General features: G+C 40.0%; 1 protein-coding gene across 1 annotated transcript in view; it reads left to right on the top strand.

Moving 5' to 3' along the window:
- The first annotated feature begins 5,662 nt into the window (after window positions 1-5,662).
- CYBB (cytochrome b-245 beta chain) overlaps window positions 5,663-20,014 on the top strand; it is a 100,329-nt gene continuing 85,977 nt past the window's right edge. Inside the window, exons 1-4 of the mRNA XM_073590508.1 lie at window positions 5,663-5,771; window positions 14,253-14,348; window positions 16,097-16,207; window positions 19,674-19,758. Coding sequence (XP_073446609.1) covers window positions 5,727-5,771; window positions 14,253-14,348; window positions 16,097-16,207; window positions 19,674-19,758 — 337 coding nt within the window. The 5' untranslated portion in view covers window positions 5,663-5,726. The remainder of the gene's footprint in view (window positions 5,772-14,252; window positions 14,349-16,096; window positions 16,208-19,673; window positions 19,759-20,014) is intronic.

Below are 20,014 nucleotides of genomic sequence, written 5' to 3'. Positions count from 1 at the left end.
GGAATTTACCAAATGGCTGCAATGAAACAAAAAGTGAAAAATTTAAAGGGTTCTGAATACTTTCCGTACTCACTGTAGATAGAAGAAAACACGGCAATTCATCTGCCCTGTACTGTAAAATCACTGCAGGAGCCGACAGGATAGTATAGATGGATTACATACGATGGATTACATACAGTGAATACAAATAGAATAGATAGATACAGTCATGGCCAAAAGTATTGACACCCCTGCAATTCTGTCAGATAATATTCAGTTTCTTCCTGAAAATGATTGCAAACACAAATTCTTTGGTATTATTATCTTCATTTAATTTGTCTTAAATGAAAAAACACAAAAGAGAATGAAGCAAAAAGCAAAACATTGATCATTTCACACAAAACTCCAAAAATGGGCCAGACAAAAGTATTGGCACCCTCAGCCTAATACTTGGTTGCAAAACCTTTAGCCAAAATAACTGCGACCAACCGCTTCCGGTAACCATCAATGAGTTTCTTACAATGCTCTGCTGGAATTTTAGACCATTCTTCTTTGGCAAACTGCTCCAGGTCCCTGATATTAGAAGGGTGCCTTCTCCAAACTGCCATTTTTAGATCTCTCCACAGGTGTTCTATGGGATTCAGGTCTGGACTCATTGCTGGCCACCTTAGAAGTCTCCAGTGCTTTCTCTCAAACCAATTTCTAGTGCTTTTTGAAGTGTGTTTTGGGTTATTGTCCTGCTGGAAGACCCATGACCTCTGAGGTAGACCCAGCTTTCTCACACTGGGCCCTAAATTATGCTGCAAAATTTGTTGGTAGTCTTCTGACTTCATAATGCCATGCACACGGTCAAGCAGTCCAGTGCCAGAGGCAGCAAAGCAACCCCAAAACATCAGGGAACCTCCGCCATGTTTGACTGTAGGGACCGTGTACTTTTCTTTGAATGCCTCTTTTTTCTTCTGTAAACTCTATGTTGATGCTTTTGCCCTAAAAGCTCTACTTTTGTCTCATCTGACCAAAGAACATTCTTCCAAAATGTTTTAGGCTTTTTCAGGTAAGTTTTGGCAAACTCCAGCCTGGCTTTTTTATGTCTCGGGGTAAGAAGTGGAGTCTTCCTGGGTCTCCTACCATACAGTCCCTTTTCATTCAGATGCCGACGGATAGTACGGGTTGACACCGTTGTACCCTCGGACTGCAGGGCAGCTTGAACTTGTTTGGATGTTAGTGGAGGTTCTTTATCCAACATCCGCACAATCTTGCGTTGAAATCTCTTGTCAATTTTTCTTTTCCGTCCACATCTAGGGAGCTTAGCCACAGTGCCATGGGCTTTAAACTTCTTGATGACACTGCGCACGGTAGACACAGGAACATTCAGGTCTTTGGAGATGGACTTGTAGCCTTGAGATTGCTCATGCTTCCTCACAATTTGGTTTCTCAAGTCCTCAGACAGTTCTTTGGTCTTCTTTCTTTTCTCCATGCTCAATGTGGTACACACAAGGACACAGGACAGAGGTTGAGTCAACTTTAATCCATGTCAACTGGCTGCAAGTGTGATTTAGTTATTGCCAACACTTGTTAGGTGCCACAGGTAAGTTACAGGTGCTGTTAATTACACAAATTAGAGAAGCATCACATGATTTTTCGCACAGTGCCAATACTTTTGTCCACCCTCTTTTTTATGTTTGGTGTGGAATTATATCCAATTTGGCTTTAGGACAATTCTTTTTGTGTTTTTTCATTTAAGACAAATTAAATGAAGATAATAATACCAAAGAATTTGTGTTTGCAATCATTTTCAGGAAGAAACTGAGTATTATCTGACAGAATTGCAGGGGTGTCAATACTTTTGGCCATGACTGTATATAGATGTCAGTGACAAATACAATTAGTGCAGTGTGTGTGCAAATTACTGTATATGTATTTAATTAATAAAAGATTCTATTTTGGAAAAAAATGGTGTGGGCTCTCGCACAATTTTTCTAACCAGCAGAGGGAAAGCTGATGGCTGAAGGCAGACGTTTATAGCCTGGGAAGGGGGTAATACCAATGGAGCTTTCCAGGCTATTAATATCAGCTCACAACTGTATACTTAGCCTTTACTAGCTATTAAAATGGGGGACCACCTAAAAAATGACATGGGGTCCCCTATAATTACCAGCAAAGGCTATGCTGACTGCTGTGGGCTGATATTAGTCTCCTAGGAAGGGGCCATTGATACTGGCCCACCCCAGACTAAAAACATGGGTTCACACTGTGAACCCTGAAGGTACTGATACCATGGCAAGCAAGTCATACAATTTCCAGCTAGGTATGATTTTTCGCAAAATGCTTTTCGCAGTGGTTTTAATGTGGCCCCATTCATTTGTATTGTGCTGTGATCCAGCAGACTACTAGAGATATTTGGCCTTGTGACCTACGACACAGCCAAAGTCGCCAAGTAGCTCTAATCGAACGACTGCTTCTTCGCTCCAACTTTTATACAAAGTGTTCTGCACTGGCAAAAAGAGAAAGCTTCACATTTCTATATCTTTTAAACTGGAAAGATTTTGTATTGTTGGTTGATGTCTTGTAAATTCCTTCTTTCACTACTATAATATGAGTTGAAATAAACAGTTTATTACCTTGCAGTAAACTATCGCAGATGATGCAATCCCCCATCTTAGGATGGTTACTGTTTTATATGTACTGTCATTTCCAGTTTACACAAGCATGATTGCTGCATATCCTTAGTGGCCTATATACAACAGGTATATGAAACTTGCACATAGCAGTTGATATATAAAGTATAATAATAGTGTAAACGGAAGTTTTGTTTGTTGGTCGCTCTTGTTTAGAAACTACTATTTTTGGAATTTAAAATTCAGTAGAATAGAATTGTGGAGTGAAAAATATAACCCAAGACATAGGGTGCACATTCATGAATTTGTAGACATTGTGAACACGTACTAGACAGAAAATATGCCATAACTCCAAATACCTGTAAATGCAAACGCAAATCTCCATTAGAAATGTTTTCTTTGAAGTCTTTGAAGGTAAAATGTAATGGTACTCGTGATTCATTGCCATTAATTTTTAGTTATAGTGGTTTTCTGACATGTTAACAAAAACTGCCAACCACAGGATGCTTTTAAAATAATAAATTGAGACACACTCACTCAGTGTTATCCCTGTGGATTCAGTGCAGGCAACTCTGGTGATGTGCTTTGGGACTGGAAGCTATGATACCTCTCTCTGGAGACGTTTCTCTTAGGCTGGGTTCACATGTAGCGGAACTCTTGCGAAAATTACCGCGAGAATTCCGGAATTCCATTCCGCAGGAAAATCGCATTTTAAATTCCCGCGATTTTCCTGCGGAAAAAATAGCATTTTGCAAGTGTAATTAGCTTGCAGAATTGCTATCGTTTTCCAAGCGATCTGTAGCATCGCTTGGAGAACTGATTGACAGGTTGGTCACACTCGTCAAACATAGTGTTTGACGAGTTTGACCAACTTTTTACTATTGAGGCCGCCTATGCGGCCTCAATAGTAAAAGATAGAATGTAAAAAATGCTAATAAAAAAAAAATATTGTTATTCTCACCTTCCGGCGCCCCGCGCAGCCTTCCCGTCTCTCTCCACGCTCCCGGTCCCAGTAATCCTTTGCGACAATTACCGCGATAACGTCCGTTCTCGTGGGATCGCGACGTCTTGCGGTCATTCACGATGATGTCGCACGAATGACCGCGAGACTTCACGATCCCGCAAGAATGGACGTCATCGCTCGCAAAGGATTACTGGGACCGGGAGCGTGGAGAGAGGCGGGAAGGCTGCGCGGGACGTCGGAAGGTGAGAATAACAATATTTTTTATTTTAAATTCTATTTTTTACAGGGATATGGTACCCAAAGCACGAAGGACAGTCTCCTCTCCTCCGGACCGTGGGTTCCATCCACAAATGTTCTGCTTACTTTTCGCATGGTGTGCACAGCCACATGCGGAAAGTAAGCAGAACAATGCATTCCTATGGGTGCGGGATCGCCGCGATTCCACGAAATTAATGAGCATGCTGCGTTTTTTACCGCGAAGCTATTCCGCTGCGGTAAAAAACGCAGCATTAGCACAGCATTGCGGAATCCCATAGGAATGAATGGGATGCTTATTTTTCACGTTTTTGCGGAAAAAATGCGCGGTTAAAACTGCCACGGAAACGCGAAAAAAACACCACGTGTGAACTCAGCTTTATGCGTTATTGATGACCACAGATGACCACCGTGACTGCTACCGGTCTTGGTGCATAGCACTTGAGCAGCTTGTACTGACTCTATTAGTTCAATATGTTTAGCATTTTGCAGGATGCAATCTGGCCTTGAGTGGGGATGGGTTGTCACTACTTTGTAGGGTGTACTCAGAAAGTAACTACCTGATCTAAGAATGAGCATGACCAATACACTGTCAGCCAACATGGTGCAACACATAATATCAAGTGGCACCTTACATCATATGATTAAATAATTTTCAGTGTATTGCACATGTGAGACTTTTTTTCTTATAGCAGCATGGTGGCTCAGCAGTTAGCACTGTTGCTTTGCAGTTCTGGGGTCCTGGGTTAAAATCCCCCAAGGATAACATCTGCAAGAGTTTGTATGTTCTCAAAGTGTTTGCTTGGGTTTCCTCTGGGATCTCCGGTTTCCTCCCACACTCCAAAGACATAGTAGAGGCAATTTATTTTGTGAGTCCCAAGGGGGACAGTGATGACAATATCATTAGCGCTGTGTAATATGATGGCACTATAAAAGTAAGCATAAAAATAATAATAATAATAATAGCATTAGAGCTTCTTTGCCCCCTGGTGGTACTGTAGCTTGACGTGACCTTAAGTGTGACTTTTTTGTATTGTGAAGAACACATCACTCCTCCCTAAAGCATGAAAAAAATACAATTCTGGAATGTTTCTTCAAGAACTTTTCTCAGTCACTATCCAGTGGCCTTACGTGGCACTGAAAAAATTATTTTTTTTTGAGAAATCAAGCCCAGAGGTTGAGGAGTTTTATCAACTGAATTTCTGGTAGTACAAGGGTTTGAAATTTTGAAGCACATCCATGACATTCCCACCCTAAATTGAGTACGTTAAGAAAAGAGTTTAGTATAATATTGGTTATTAAGAAAATTTAGTAAACAGTCAACATACTGAAAATCATCTCACCCAGCTATGTGTTGCAAAATACACTGCCATCTAAATGTTGAATCAATTCTTATGGAAATAATTTATGGACTTCCATGCGCTGCTTGACAAAATACAGAATCCCACTTATGGTGAAAGATCTTTCACCGTAAGTGGGATTCTGTATTTTGTCAAGCAGCGCATGGAAGTCCATAAATTATTTCCTTAAGAATTGATGTATCAGCGGTCACTCGGTTTGACCTTTGGATATGCAGCAGCTGACCACGAATCCTATGTGCTTGATCTCTCCTACAAATAGGTGAGTGAATTTCTTTTAATCTTTTAATATTAACTCGGATAAGACTATATTGCGCTTTTGTGTTCCTTTAGTATATTGCATCTAAATGTTGTAGAAATCCTGCCCAGTATAGATATTCTACTTTTTGATGTTCATTTGTTCTACATTGTAATCACAGACGCTGGTCATGTATGAAAAAAAGGAAACTGCATTTTCACTTCCTCTTAGATATATTCCTTTACAGCTGCTTGATACTGTACCTACACAGTAGACGTCTTTCCAGCTTGAGGAGGTGGTGAGACTCAGCAAAGATGAGCAACTGGGTGGTAAATGAGGGGCTTTCCATCATTGTAATTGTAAGTAGACAAATCGCGACCGAGTACAATCTGTAGACTACATTTAGCAGTTTATTAGATTGCTACCAAAGAGGAAGCAAAAAATGTGTTATTACAATGCATTGTAACGAAGGAGAGTACATTCATTTGATCTAATGTAATTTTTTTAAACAAACTTTAATATCAGTTTTTATACTTTTTGTACCATTTAATTTATCAACTATAAAGCACAGGTTTTGTTCACTTGTCCAGTTATCATCTGATTGTAACAGATCCGGTGTTAAAGTATTACTTGATCCGTTACCAGTGGAGCAAAAATGGATGCAATAGAAGACATACACATTTTTGAGTAGATGCAACTTTTTAAATTAATGGATCCATTATAAAGCGGATACTTTGGTTTCCCCTTTGCATTCGTTTTTGTTCTATTTTTAATGGACGTATTTTTACTAGCTGTGTCCCTGATCTCCTCTACTGTTCGGCGCATGTACAGTCCTAAAAAAACAGATCTATTAACAGACCACCATCATTAACATCCATTTCCCAGAGACTTCAATGTAAAAACAAAATGGATCCTATTGCTATTGGGTTTTTTTTTTTTTACCTGACAATAAGGTTTTGCTGATAACGTTTTAGGATGCAGCTAAAAACTGGATAATGGTTGAAAGCGAGACAATCGGAAGACGTTTTATGACACTTCCATTCCCATTTAAATGAATATGATCTATACTGGAAACTTTTATTTCCATGTTTATGATCCCAAAGTGGATCCAAAAATACAAATAACTCCTGGACATGTGAACAAAGCGTAAGAATACTCAGAGGGAACCTATCACCTTCTATCTGGGGCAGCATGAGTCGGAGCCCAGCTGCCGAATTGCAGGCAGGTATAACAGTAAAATATACTTTGGAGATCGGGCTGGAGATGACAACAGTCTGGTGCCACCCTGTTGGCTTTTCCTAGCGATGATAGAGGTGCTTGAATCAGTTGAAAAGTTTCTTCCATAGTGAGAAACCCGCAATTACCTGCAGTGATGCTGGGGGAAGCTGCGGTGGGGTCCCTATAGGACGCGGCCATATTTAACTTTATTTTCTCTGATATTCCATATCGTTTTCTGTAACGTTTAAGAGAATAATATACCTGGCTGCAACCTGGATTCAAGCTGTTCATGTTTCGGGCAGCAAGAATCGGGTGACATGTTACTAAAAATAATAGATTTGTACAAAATATGCCTTAAGTGATATCTAAGCTAAATATTTGAATAAAACCAATACATCTTGCTAAGTTCTAAGTAGCTTGTTAATAAAAGTTATTGACATTTCACAAGTAAATAATTATATGCAGACGTGTAGCTCATCTTACACTGAAGACTTGTGCGGTTGATATTTTTGTGGTTGAAAAATATTGCTTGCATCTCTGTGTAGATCTGGTCACTTTACAGCAAATTTCAGAATATTGTGTGATGTTTAATCTCAATTAATTGCCTCGTGTCTTGTTGATCTAAAATAAATAAAGTTTAAAAAAAAAGTGTAATAATATAATGTAAATTACAACAGTCCACTTTTATCAAACACTTTGTATAGGTGTCGGAAACTTATCAGGGGTATCACCTTTCAATAAAGGCAGGAAAAACACCTGATATATTACTTGTAAAACTCACAATTTCTACTAGCTAATTTCTCTAAGTGTATTTTATAACGTTTTGAATTGTTAACTGTATGTCATGCTACAATATAGGAAGGCATGACAACTGTTTTGTGGTCCATTGGCCCGATCCATGAAGGTATTTTTGACAAACTTCTGGCTTAAAACATCTCCAAATGTCACAACATTTTGGAGCAAAAATTTAAAAAAATTTACCCAACATTAGGGATTTAAATTATGTGAGAAATGTACCTGATTTGAGTAAAATTTCAGCAGGTTGAGCACAGCAATTGTAAAATTCTTCCTATGAATTAACAGTAATTTGTCAGCGGATTTTTGCTATGTAATGTGAGAGCTGCATGTTGTTGGGGCAGAGACCCTGATTCCAGCATGTATCCCTTACTCTACTGCTTGGTGCAGTTTTAGTAAAATCCCTGCTTTCTCTGTTGTAGATCTAGCAGTGGTTAGAATGTTGAGCTGTGTATTACCCCGCCCACATCACTGATTGGAAGCTTCCTGTGTACACTATAGATTTGTAACTCCGCCAACATCACTGATTGGAAGCTTCCTGTGTACACTATAGATTTGTAAGCCCGCCCACATCACTGATTGGAAGCTTCCTGTGTACACTATAGATTTGTAAGCCTGCCCACATCACTGATTGGCAGCTTCCTGTGTACACTATAGATTTGTAACTCCACCAACATCACTGATTGGAAGCTTCCTGTGTACACTATAGATTTGTAAGCCCGCCCAAATCACTGATTGGAAGCTTCCTGTGTACACTATAGATTTGTAAGCCCACCCACATCACTGATTGTCAGCTTCCTGTGTACACTATAGATTTGTAAGCCCACCCACATCACTGATTGGCACCTTCCTGTGTACACTATAGATTTGTAAGCCCACCCACACCTCTGATTGGCAGATTCCTGTGTACACTGTATATTCTGAACAAGCTGCCAATCATTGGTGTGGTAGGATTACACAGATTATCTGGTCTAGCATGCAGGTGACACCGAATCGTGCAAAGATAATCTACTGCTGATAGAACATTGATTGTTTTGAACTACAACATGCAGACTAGTAAGTGACACATCACTGGAATCAGTCTCTATGTGCCTATATTCTGCTGTTCTCAGGATAAATAAAAAAAACCTGCTGACAGATTCATTTTAAGAGGCATGCACCTTCTAGTAAATTAGGCGCATCCTACACAAGCTTTCATTTATAATGGCTGGCATAGAAAATGCTATTCTTAAAGGGGTTGTCTACTACTCTGACAACCCCTTCTGTTGTGAACACTTTTGACCTGGCTTCTGAGTTTGGGCTCCCTCTGGTGGTTGCTGCTGGTAGTGGAGCTGGTCTGGCTGACAGAGGTCAATCGCCTGAGGAGGATGATTGGAGGTCAGGTGTTACAGACTGGAGAGATTTAAGTGAGCAACCTTCCCTCAGTTGTTGCCGGTGATTTGGTTTTCTTCCTGAGCATTTTGGAAGTCTGCTTGCCTCCTGCTTCGTCCTGCATCTTTCAGATAAGTTATTTGTCTGCTTGAATCTTTTTGCATTTGATCGATTTTTTTGCTTTTCTCTGATTTCTACCTTGCTGGTGTGAGTTCAGCCTTGTTCCCTGCTGGGACCTGTGCTGGACTCCGTTTCATTTGCCACAGCTTATGTCAATCTTTTCAGTATTTCTAATCCCCTGTTTTATTAGTATCTTTGGTTTTGCGTCCAATTTACACCAGAGTTCTGATTTAGTGGGGGAGAGGTCGTGTGGCCTCAGTATTTTTGCATATCAGACGTGGTGGAATTTTTCTTAGGGTTTTTTGCGTGATTGCAGACAGTATCCTTTCCTGTCCTGTTCTAGCTAGACAGTTTGGGCTCCATCATTTGCTCACTCTATTATCTGCCTGTGTTTGTGCCTCATCTTGTCTCACCGGCAATATATGTTTGGGGGCTATCTATTCTTTTGGGGTTCTACTCTGGGGCAGTTTAGCTTTCCCCTTTCCCTCTTTAGGCTTAGTTAATTCTTTGGCTGTGCCGAGGCGTCAAGGGCATCGTAGGTACTTCCCACGGCTAATTCTAGTTGTGTTGTCAGTTTAGGGGTCTGCAATCCGCTAAGTTACCAACCTCTCTGGTTATCTGGTTGCCTCGCCTATTCCCCTGCTCTCCTCCTCGGTTACCTAATCATAACACCCTTCTCAATCACTTTATTTCCCCCATGTAAAATAATAGCAGTTATGTTTACCTTCTGTTACAGTGATGTCCCAGGGCTTGCATGACATTGTTATGATATTGTTATGTCACGCCATCCCTGAAGCCAATCAGTGGCTTCTTCTCATATTTCTGACTGACATTCAGAGGAAGTCAGAGAGCAGCAGCAGCTCTTCTCCCGGGTGTCAGGTTCATCTGAAGGAAGTGAGGGTGAAGCAGCCATTGATTTGCTGCAGAGTTCACGTGACATAACATCCCACCAGAGGTGAGTATAAGCTGCTATTACATGGGCGAAATATAGTGATTGAGAAGGAGATTTCTGAGTGATGGTAAACACCTTAAAGAATCGGACCCTAAGTGTTTTCATAGAAATGGATGAAACGAGCTGCCATCATTTGATATGTTCAGTGTTTTATAGTGACCCCTGTCAAAAGTGATATATCTTACTTATGTCTTGTCCACATGCAGGGGATTATATATATAATTAAAAATATACAAAAAAGTTTAGTGTCTGCTCACCTCCTCCTGGAGTGCACGGATCCTGTTGTGCCGCAAGTTTTCAGAACTTAGAAAAAATAAGTCCAGCGCTGTAAGTCCATAAAATCCATTTTTCTTTTATTCCATCACTTCCAGTAGTATAAAAGCAATTACGTCATAGTCCAAAACATTAAAATCAACCCCTTACAGGCTGGGATCATATATGACATCAGATAGGTATTTTTTTTTTCCTTTCATTCATAGTGATAAATCAGATCCTGTCTGAGGCCGGGATCACACATGCGAGGAATATGGCCGAGTCTCGCATGGTAATACCCGGCACTGCTGTCAGCACACGGGAGCAGAGCGTGCGGCTCCATTTATTTCTATGCAGCCGCGCGCTCCACTCCGGAGTGCCGGCGCCAGAGCTTGGTTTTAACCTGCGAGACTCGGCCGTATCTCGCTGTAGTGTGACTCCGGCCTAATATTGATGCCATGCGGGACCCTGGTGTTTAGCTGATAAATCCACCATGTTTCCCGGCTTATCAGTTTTCTTTTAATATCGCCACCTCTGGCTGGAATTTTAACCCTTTCTATACCTGACACCTCAAAAGCGGACACATCCCCTCCATGACTATTAATAAAATGTTTTGAAATTGCTGAGCTTTTATTAATGATTTTGCTGGTGGCATCTGAGAGGTGACGTCTTATCCTGATTTTCAATGGTCCTCCTGTGCAGCCGACATACTGGAGGTCACACACAGCGCAGCGCACAGTGTACACCACAATACTGGTGTTGCAGTTTATTTATGAATTAATCATATACTCTTTTTTATTTGCACAAGAAGCAAAAATTTTGGATCTGGTCGGTGGAATTGAACTGTGAACTAGTCTAAAATGTTCAGTCTGCCATTAGATCTCTGTCAATGGTTAAGACGCACGGTTTTGCGTTGAAACGCGTTTGATTTTAATGTTTTGGACTATGACGTAATTGCTTTTATACTACTGGAAGTGATGGAATAAAAGAAAAATGGATTTTATGGACTTACAGCGCTGGACTTATTTTTTCTATATATATATAATTACCTTAAATTGTCTGTCATCCACTTCCGTCTGGATGTCCCCGAATCCCACAATCCACTGTGCCGCACCGGAACACCCAAGTGATGCCGCTCGGATCCAGGATGCCGCTGCGTTCCCGACCGCCGCTGGGATCCCGTCCGCTGCTTGGATCCCATCCGCCGCTCATATCCCAGCTGCCGCTCGGATCCAGGCCTACGCTGCGATCACGAGACTGTGAAAGGAGTGTAACGAGGGGATATAACGAAAGGGGTGTAATGAAGGGGGTATAATGAGAGCGTGTAATGAGGGGGTGTAATGAGAGGGTGTAATGAGGAGGGAGTAATGAGAGGGATGCCGCCGCCGGACCCCCGCCAGGACCCACTGCCTGACTACACGTGCGGGATCCCGCCGCTGCCTGCCCACCCACCTCCGTGCAGTCACAGCCGGCAGGAAAGACCGCGGTTTGAGGCCTGTGCTGGAGATTGGGTGCGGCCACCCTCTGGTGGCGCCGCACACCATCTCTAGCACAGGCCGCAAAACACCGTCTTTCCTGCTTCTGTCTACGATAGGAGAGCTGCTTTGATTACTGATTGGCTGCTGTGCTGTCAAGGTAATGTCAGACACTGGGTGTAGCAGCAGATTCTTGCCGGTAGACCAGGGGAAAGTACAGCCTGATGTTGTTGTTTTTTTATAACAAACTACAGACAGGCTAGAAGCTTAATTTAAAATGAACAAATGCTTTAAAGGGAATCTGTCAGCAGGTTTTTGCTATATAATATGAGAGTAGCATATTATAGGGCAGGAAAGCCTGCTTCCAGTGATTTATCAATTACTGGACTGCTTGGTGTAGTTTTGATAGAATCGTTGTTTGTCTGATGTAGATGTAGCAAAGCTAAGACTTTTGAACTGTGTATAACCCCTCTCACACTACTGACTGGCAGCGTCATGTGAATTGTCAGCAAGCTGCCAATCAGTGTTAGAGGTGGGGTTACACAGATTATTCTGACTGGCATGTGAGATGTAGTCCTGTCGTATAAATCTCCTGCTGATAAAATACTGATTGCAGTGAAGCTACAACATACTCCCCAATAAGTGATATATCCCTGGAATCAGGCCCTTGTACCCTATACTATGCTGCTCTCAGATTAAATAACAAAATCCCACTGATGGGTTCCCTTTAAGAATTTTCCGCAGGTCATAGAAGTCTCCAGCCAGAGGCTAGAAGATGGGTATTTATCCACAGACACGTGTTTCAAATGTGGCTCCTCAGGCTTAGTCCCTTCACAACCTTTGCCTACTTGTACATCAAAAGTCATGTCCCTGCCTTTGATGCACACCATGCCCACATCTTTCCCGGCAGATAATGGCTGATATAATCAGCCATTATGTAACTTTAACATTCGCAAGTGGAGTGGAGTGCTGCCCGCAACTTTTAAGCTTTTAAATCCCACTGTCAGTCTTTGACAGCAGCATTTAACACTTGCTAACAAGGGTGCCCGTCATTCCACGATCCCATTGGCGTGCCAGTGACGGGATCACTGGGTGCCGATGGGTTGCATTGACAGCCAGGGGGCTGCTGATGCTGTCATTATGACCCTCCTGTAAACGCAGGCCAAGGAGATTGTGATTTCTGCTATATATAACAGAGCTGATGCACTGCTATGTATAGCACGAGAAGATCGCAGCTTCAAGTCCCCTAAGGGGCCTATTAAATACAGTAAAAAAAATTTTTAAAAAGTTTTTAAAAATATGGAAAAATAAGAAACCTACAAAACGTCAATGCCCCATTGGAAATAAAACAATAATAATAAAACAAACCTCAGATATTTGGTATCGCTGAGTTCAGAAATGCCCAATCTATCAACTATAAAATAAATTAATCTGATTAGTAAACAATGTAACGAAAAAAAACCCCTAAAACTTCAGAATTAATGCAATAAGAGGCGATCAAAACATTGTACCCCGAAATAGTAACCGTAAAAGCATCAGCTCAGGGGGCAAAAAATAAGCCATCACACAGTCTCATATCCCGAAAAATGAAAACATTATGGGTTTCTGAAAAGAATTACACAAGGAATTTTTTTTTAATTACAAATTAACCCCCCAATTTTTTACAATCTCAATCTATACATGTTTGGTATCTGCGTACTTGTAGTGACCTGGAGAATCATATTGTCAGGTCAGTTTTACTGTATAGTGAACATGGTAATTTAAAAGAAAAACAAACAAAAAAAAACAGCTTTTAACTTACACTTTTTTTTGCAATTTTATCACAATTGGAATTTTTTTTTCCTGCTTTCCATTGTATCACATGATAAAATGAATGATGCAATTCAAAAATTACAACTCATCCCTCAGAAAACAAGCCCTCAAAGGGCTATATTGAAAGAAAAGTAAGACAGTTATGGCTCTTGAAAGAAGGGGAGGAAAAAATGAAAATGAAAAAAACTGAATTTCGCTAAGTCATGAAGGGGTTAAATTACACACTGCCTGTGGGCATGCGAGATAATCAAGGGGGTTTTGGTCAAGAGATAAGCACCTTACCTTGAAGTACCTTCATCCTTTTTTGACATCCTTTGGGGAATCTTCGTGGTGGTAGGCCCTTTAAAATATAAATGTGCTAAGGCCTCTAGAAAACTCCACCTAATATCAGCAGCTTAAAAAAAAGCCACCCTCCAAGCTGGATAAGCCTCCCACAACCCACCCCTTAAATTATTCCTAGAAAAATATATTTTTTCTCTTTTTTAAATGGATTTGGTGAAGGCGTTTATACTTAAAGAGTTTGCGTGTGGAAAAGTCCTTTGCTACATGGGAAAATTTCATAGCAACCATGTCCTCAATCATTTAGAATAAAGGTAAATCACACTTTTATAATGCAACCTAGTACTTGTAAAAGGTAGTACTAAAAGATCCATCTTTAATTCCTGTAAAATACCCTACACCGTTTGCTTGTGATGATATGTAGAGCTATAATAAAGCCATGTCAAAAAAACAATAAAATACCTGCCAATACCTGCCAATCAGCAACTTCTATATACGCATACGCTTTTAAGTTTTCCATGCCTAACATTGATAACACATAATTATCACAAATATTTTTTTTTCAGCTGGCTTGGTTAGGAATAAACGCATTTCTTTTCTGGAACTACTACCTTGTCTATGATGTAGGCCCAAGATATTTCTTCTCCAGAAAACTTTATGGTGTAAGTATCTTAATCTTTTTTAGAATGTAACTGTTAAAATGGTTGACTAATAATAATAATAATAATTTTATTTCTATAATGCCAACATATTCCGCAGCACTTTACATTTAGAGGGGACTTCTACAGACAATAGACATTACAACATAGCAATAAACACATAGATCAAAACAGATACCAAGAGGAATGAGGGCCCTGCTCGCAAGCTTACAATCTATGAGGGAAAAGGGGAGTAGTACTTGAACAACTCCTTCTGAAATATTGCAGTCACCCTTGTAAATAAAAACACCTTAGGCCACGTTCACACATTTAGTATTAGCTCAGTGTTTTATATCAGTATGTGTAAGCCCAAATCAGGAGTGGAACAATCAGATGAAAAGTATAATAGAAACACGTCACCACTTCTACGTTTATCAGTCGTTCCTGATTTGGTCTTACAAATACTGAGGTAAAAAACTCACCGAATACTGAATGTGAACTTATACTCACCTTACGTATCATCGCAGATTTGGCGATGTTGGGGCTGGACCTGCCAGAAGCTTGCATGACATTGTTATACCACATGAGCCAATCAGTGGCCGCTAATGGGTTGCAGTGCTCACACTACGGATGGACACAGACAAAAGAGGGCTTTTGTGCAAGAACATAATAAGATCCCTTTGCATTCCAATATTTCATCATAACACACCATTCCAACTGCTTTGGAGGTGGAAGTGGGCCCTCTTGTCTACTGGGCCCCAATGATATGTCCACCCTGGGCACACACCTTCTCCAGACTTACAAGGTTCGATTGAAGGTGGAGAAAGCATAATGGCTCAATAGTGGTCGCTGATTGTTTGCAGGACTCAAATGGCATAAAAATGTCACGTGAGCTAGTATGGGAGGTGAGGATAAGGTGTTTTTATTTTACAAGGGGGAATATTGTATTTAGGAAGCAGTTGTCGTAGTAATTGATAACCCCTTTAACTTGAAAGTATTCACATATGTTATAGGTGGACTTTTCATTCAGTTACACTTATAAAAATATTTCCACAATTAATTAAACACAAAATGTGGTGTAATTTATAGCAAATAGTCTTACCTTTTTCCATGTACGATGAATTAAAGGAACCACAAGGCTACTATGAAAACTGCCAACATTTCTTCTTAGACCGAATCCCCTGTGGAAATCCTAAATTAATACACAGTACAGCAGGGCCGGACTGGCCATCTGGCAATTCAGGCAAATGCCAGAAAGGCCTGTTGCTGGCTGCCTTGTCTGCTACGTTGTTAACAGAATCAGTGTTCTGAAGACACCCATACTGTTAAGAGTTGTGATTGAGCAAAGTCGCTGACTTCATCACTTACCCCAGCAGGCCTCGGGTATCATTAGAAATATTGGTCTTGTAGTAAATCTTGCTTTCCTCCATCCAGGGTAATATTAGTAATATATCCCATCTGGTGCTTGGGGACAGGGACAGCATGGGCCTGTGTGATTACAAATGCCAGGGCTGAATTTCAGTCCCGGTCCGTAGAAGCAGTACAGTATTCTGTTTCTGTAGAATATGGACAAATGCTCTTTATGTTCTTTTGGAAACTTTCACATCAAGTAAAGGTATTTAGAAATCCCACTGAGATTTATGAATAAGAGCTCTTTCACACATCAGTTTTTTAAGTTTGTGTACTGTTAGATCATGGAATCATTACAATTAATGTTCCATATTTTGTGTCTTTCACATATACTGTATAATTTTTTTTCCTTTTTTTTGCAGTCTGCTCTAGCTTGGGCCAGAGCACCAGCCGCCTGCTTGAACTTTAACTGCCTCCTTATCCTTCTTCCAGTATGTCGAAATCTGCTTTCGTTTCTGCGTGGATCCAGTGCGGTAAGACCATAGCAATATTGGTCTCTTTAATACGGAAAAAAATATTGACTTCTGTTGTTTCCCGTTGAACTACCATAAGTCAATGGTTATACTCATGTTTTTTAACTTGTAAACCTATAGTCCCTTTTAATTAAATTTAAAATATTTTTTATCTATATATAAAGATGAAATCATTGTGTGTATTTACCACTTACCGGTATTCAGAATAATTAACATTATTTCTTATTTTTAATGTTTAAAAACATTTTGTGCATTTTAAGTTGAAATGTTCATTAGGAAAAGGGCATACACAATAAGGCATTTCTAACGATGCAATTCTTAAATGGCAATTTTATTTCTAAATATTTTCTTATAGAGGGTTTTCATGACTAATATATGTATGATCTATCCATAGGATTGGTCATCATCAGTACTAGATTACTAGATTAGTGTGGGTGTAAAGCCCTTGTAATGGGGGACTTTCTGTTCACTGCTATCCACCCCCACGCAGCATCCACGATAATGACCACAGACACAGGTTTCGGGGATAACAGTTGCGTTTACTTTCGCAGGAATGGGGAAATATGACACAGAGTAAAATCTTCACAGCTCACGTGGGTAAACCACAGCAAATACAGTACAGAGTTAGATTCTAACATGGAATTGAGGCTTCAGAGCTTTAAGAACCTTCGCCTTTAGATGTAGTGCTTTTAAGTTGTTATAGAGAGATTCAGAGTCTTTTGTAGCTTTATGCAGAAGATTTTACATAGCAAGAGTATTTCACGGACCTGGGAGTCCTGGGGTAATTTCTAAGCTTGTCAGGCCTACCAGGGTATCTTTGAGAAAGGGAGTCTCCACATGTGCTCTACTCCCAGAGACAGCATGTCCTAGACTGGGGTTTTTCCAGCTCTCCTGGTCTAGACTAGGTGGAAACTAAAATAGTCCCTCCTCTTGAAACCTCAGTTCTCATGTCAAAACTTTACATTGTATACATTTCACCAGCAGATGATTCTGAAACACAATAAATGAGAAAATACCCAGAAAAATACATGGAAAGCACATGTCTAATAACAGTAAAAGGGGTAGCTAGAATGTGAGCTGTAGTGCACAGGATTACACATGGTCCAGGGGTATTTAAAGGGACAGTCATAACCTGGACCAGATCACTACATAGGCTCAACACCGGACAACTCTAGTTATCATCTGTTAGCAGGTCCCACACTTCCGAAAGTACAGTACATAATATATGGAAACAGAATGTCACAGCTCTGCATATTGTGAAGTAGCTGTTATCTGGTACTGCAGTTCAGTTTTGATTGAAGATACCTGCAGTACCCAACCACAAGGCCACTTTATAGCTTTCTGAGCTTTGAAGTTCTTGATCCCTACGCTATGTGCATCTAGAGCCTATGGAACTTGTTAAGAGCTGATCAGTTCATGTGCCATGTGTCAGACACCCTACTGATGTGATATTAATGACCTGTCCTAAAGATCGGGCATCAATATGGTAGTATTCAGGAACAGAAATAGTTAAGACAGCCTGAAGATCCCAATCACAGAATCACCTATCTGCAGAGTCTAGTATTATTTAGCTGTACCATTTTCAGTGTAGAGATGACAGTGGTCTGCGACAACTGTGCAGATAAGGCTGAATTCACACATTTCTGCTTCACAGTCTGAGTGCGGGCCGCAGTGCAAGGATAAGGTCTTATAGGTATATATGAAGCTACCGAGTTTGGGTACAGAAACCAACAGCCAGTCTGTGCACCTCTGTCTAAGTATGGAACTCAAAACACAGATGTGTGAAACCAGTCTGAGAGTGTGAATATCAGGAACTATGCTAGATTACAAGGTTTGACCAAAGGGCACATTGACTACAGAGCTGAAACACCATAAAGCAAAAAGAGTTAATTATTATTATTATTATTATTATTATTATTATTAATCTAGCGTCATCTTATTTCTCTGCTGAACAACAGGATCCAACAAATTAATTCCAATCACCACTTCCCTATTTCCCTTGACATCATCTGTTGGGGGACAGTTGGGATGTCCCTTTTAGTGATCAGCAAATTTTTCGAAATTCTATTTGCATTTGATTTGCTGATTTGGCTCAAAGGTTTGAGTGAATTGATTCACCTTGAATAAAAATTGCTCCTAAGCCTTTGCCTGCCCTCTAGAAAAAATATTAATACCCCACTACAGTTTTTCATGTTACACCCACTTAATTATATGTATTTTACTGGGATTTTATGTGATATATCAACACAAAGTAGCAAGTATTTGTGAATTGTAAAGGAAATGATACATAGTTTTCTAATTATTTTAAAAATATAAGTCTGAAAATCATGGTGTGCGTATGTATTCAGCTTCCTGCAGTCTGATACTCCTAAATAAGACGCTGAGTAAAAAATTGCCGCTAGAAGTCACAAAATTGAGTCCACCTGTGTGTAATTTATTCTCAGTATAACTACAGCTGTTCTGTGAAGACCTCAGAGGTTTGTTTGAACAGCACAATGGCTCAGTGATTAGCACTTTTGCAGTGCTGGGGTCCTGGGTTCAAGTTCAATCAAGGACAACATCTGCAAGGAGTTTGTATGTTCTCCTTGTGTTTGCTTGGGTGTTCTCCGGTTTCCTCCCACACTACAAAGACATTCTGGGAATGTAGATTGTGATCCCCAAGTGGGACCATAATGGTGACGTCTGTAAAAAGGGTAGTGAATCCATATGCCAGAAAAGTGAATGAGAATCCTGAATTGTTGCGCACATGATCAGTAATTTTCCTTTCAGGATTTTCCACAGCATTTTTGCTGCCAAGAGATAGAATCATAGAGATGCAGAAACCTTACAAGCAAATACACAACGTGTGCACATATGGCTGGAATTGTGCAGCAAATATCTGATACACGCTGCTCATGGATTAACAGCATGTATTAGCTGTCTGGTTCCCACTGAATGGTTAGCACAAAGCTCTAAAATTTTGAAAAGAAACAACATAAAAAATTATTTTTCTCTCATAAACAGCCCCAAAAATCTAGTCATTATGTTACTTTACCTAAATCTGAATTTCTAACACCAATGTATCAGTCCTGTGAATGGCTCCTGCTGGAGTCAACATTGACAGCTGGATACAATTTTCATATATATTTGTCTTGTCCTATTGTTATGTATTTATTTTGGCAACATTTTTTTACTCATAAACTCCATATGCCACTCATCAAAACCTGATTCTGTTTTGTCCTTCATAAAATAATTGTCATTAGCCATAATTTGAGCTGCTAGAGTAGCATTGACAGGAAATTGGAAACTTCCAAAATCTCTGTCATTAATGGGAATAATCGGATTAAGGGCTTATACTCACTTGAGAGAGACTCTCACAAATCAGAGATCTTGAAACTGGTTAACTAAGGATCAATAACAATATATTGGATAATCGTAGCATAACATTACTGTTTTGGTTTTGATTTTTTTTGCTTTCTTTTTCTAGTGCTGTGGGAGAAGTGTAAGAAGGCAGCTTGATAGAAACCTCACTTTTCACAAAATGGTTGCTTGGATGATTGCTTTGCATACAGGTTAGTATGAAAAAAAAATCCGAATTCAGTCATGTAATATATATTAAACCATAAAATACATTGCATGGCAGTCTTCATGAACAATGTGCTGAAGTAAGATGTGCAAAATTCAATACAATGCATGTGCCTCCTAAAGTAGGCTCACACAAAAAAATTGTTCAGAGTTTCATCCAGAAAAATGGGACGAGTTTTTTTCTCTCTTGTCATCTGTGTACAATCTTTTTTTTCTATTAATAATTTACAAGACAATTTACAG

The sequence above is a fragment of the Dendrobates tinctorius genome, unplaced genomic scaffold, assembly GCF_039654945.1.
Source record: "Dendrobates tinctorius isolate UK_male_01 unplaced genomic scaffold, ASM3965494v1 ptg000117l, whole genome shotgun sequence".
NCBI classification, from domain to species: domain Eukaryota; kingdom Metazoa; phylum Chordata; class Amphibia; order Anura; family Dendrobatidae; genus Dendrobates; species Dendrobates tinctorius.
The sequence above is the reverse complement of the archived record's forward strand: the minus strand, read 5'-3'. Positions and strand labels throughout refer to the sequence as shown.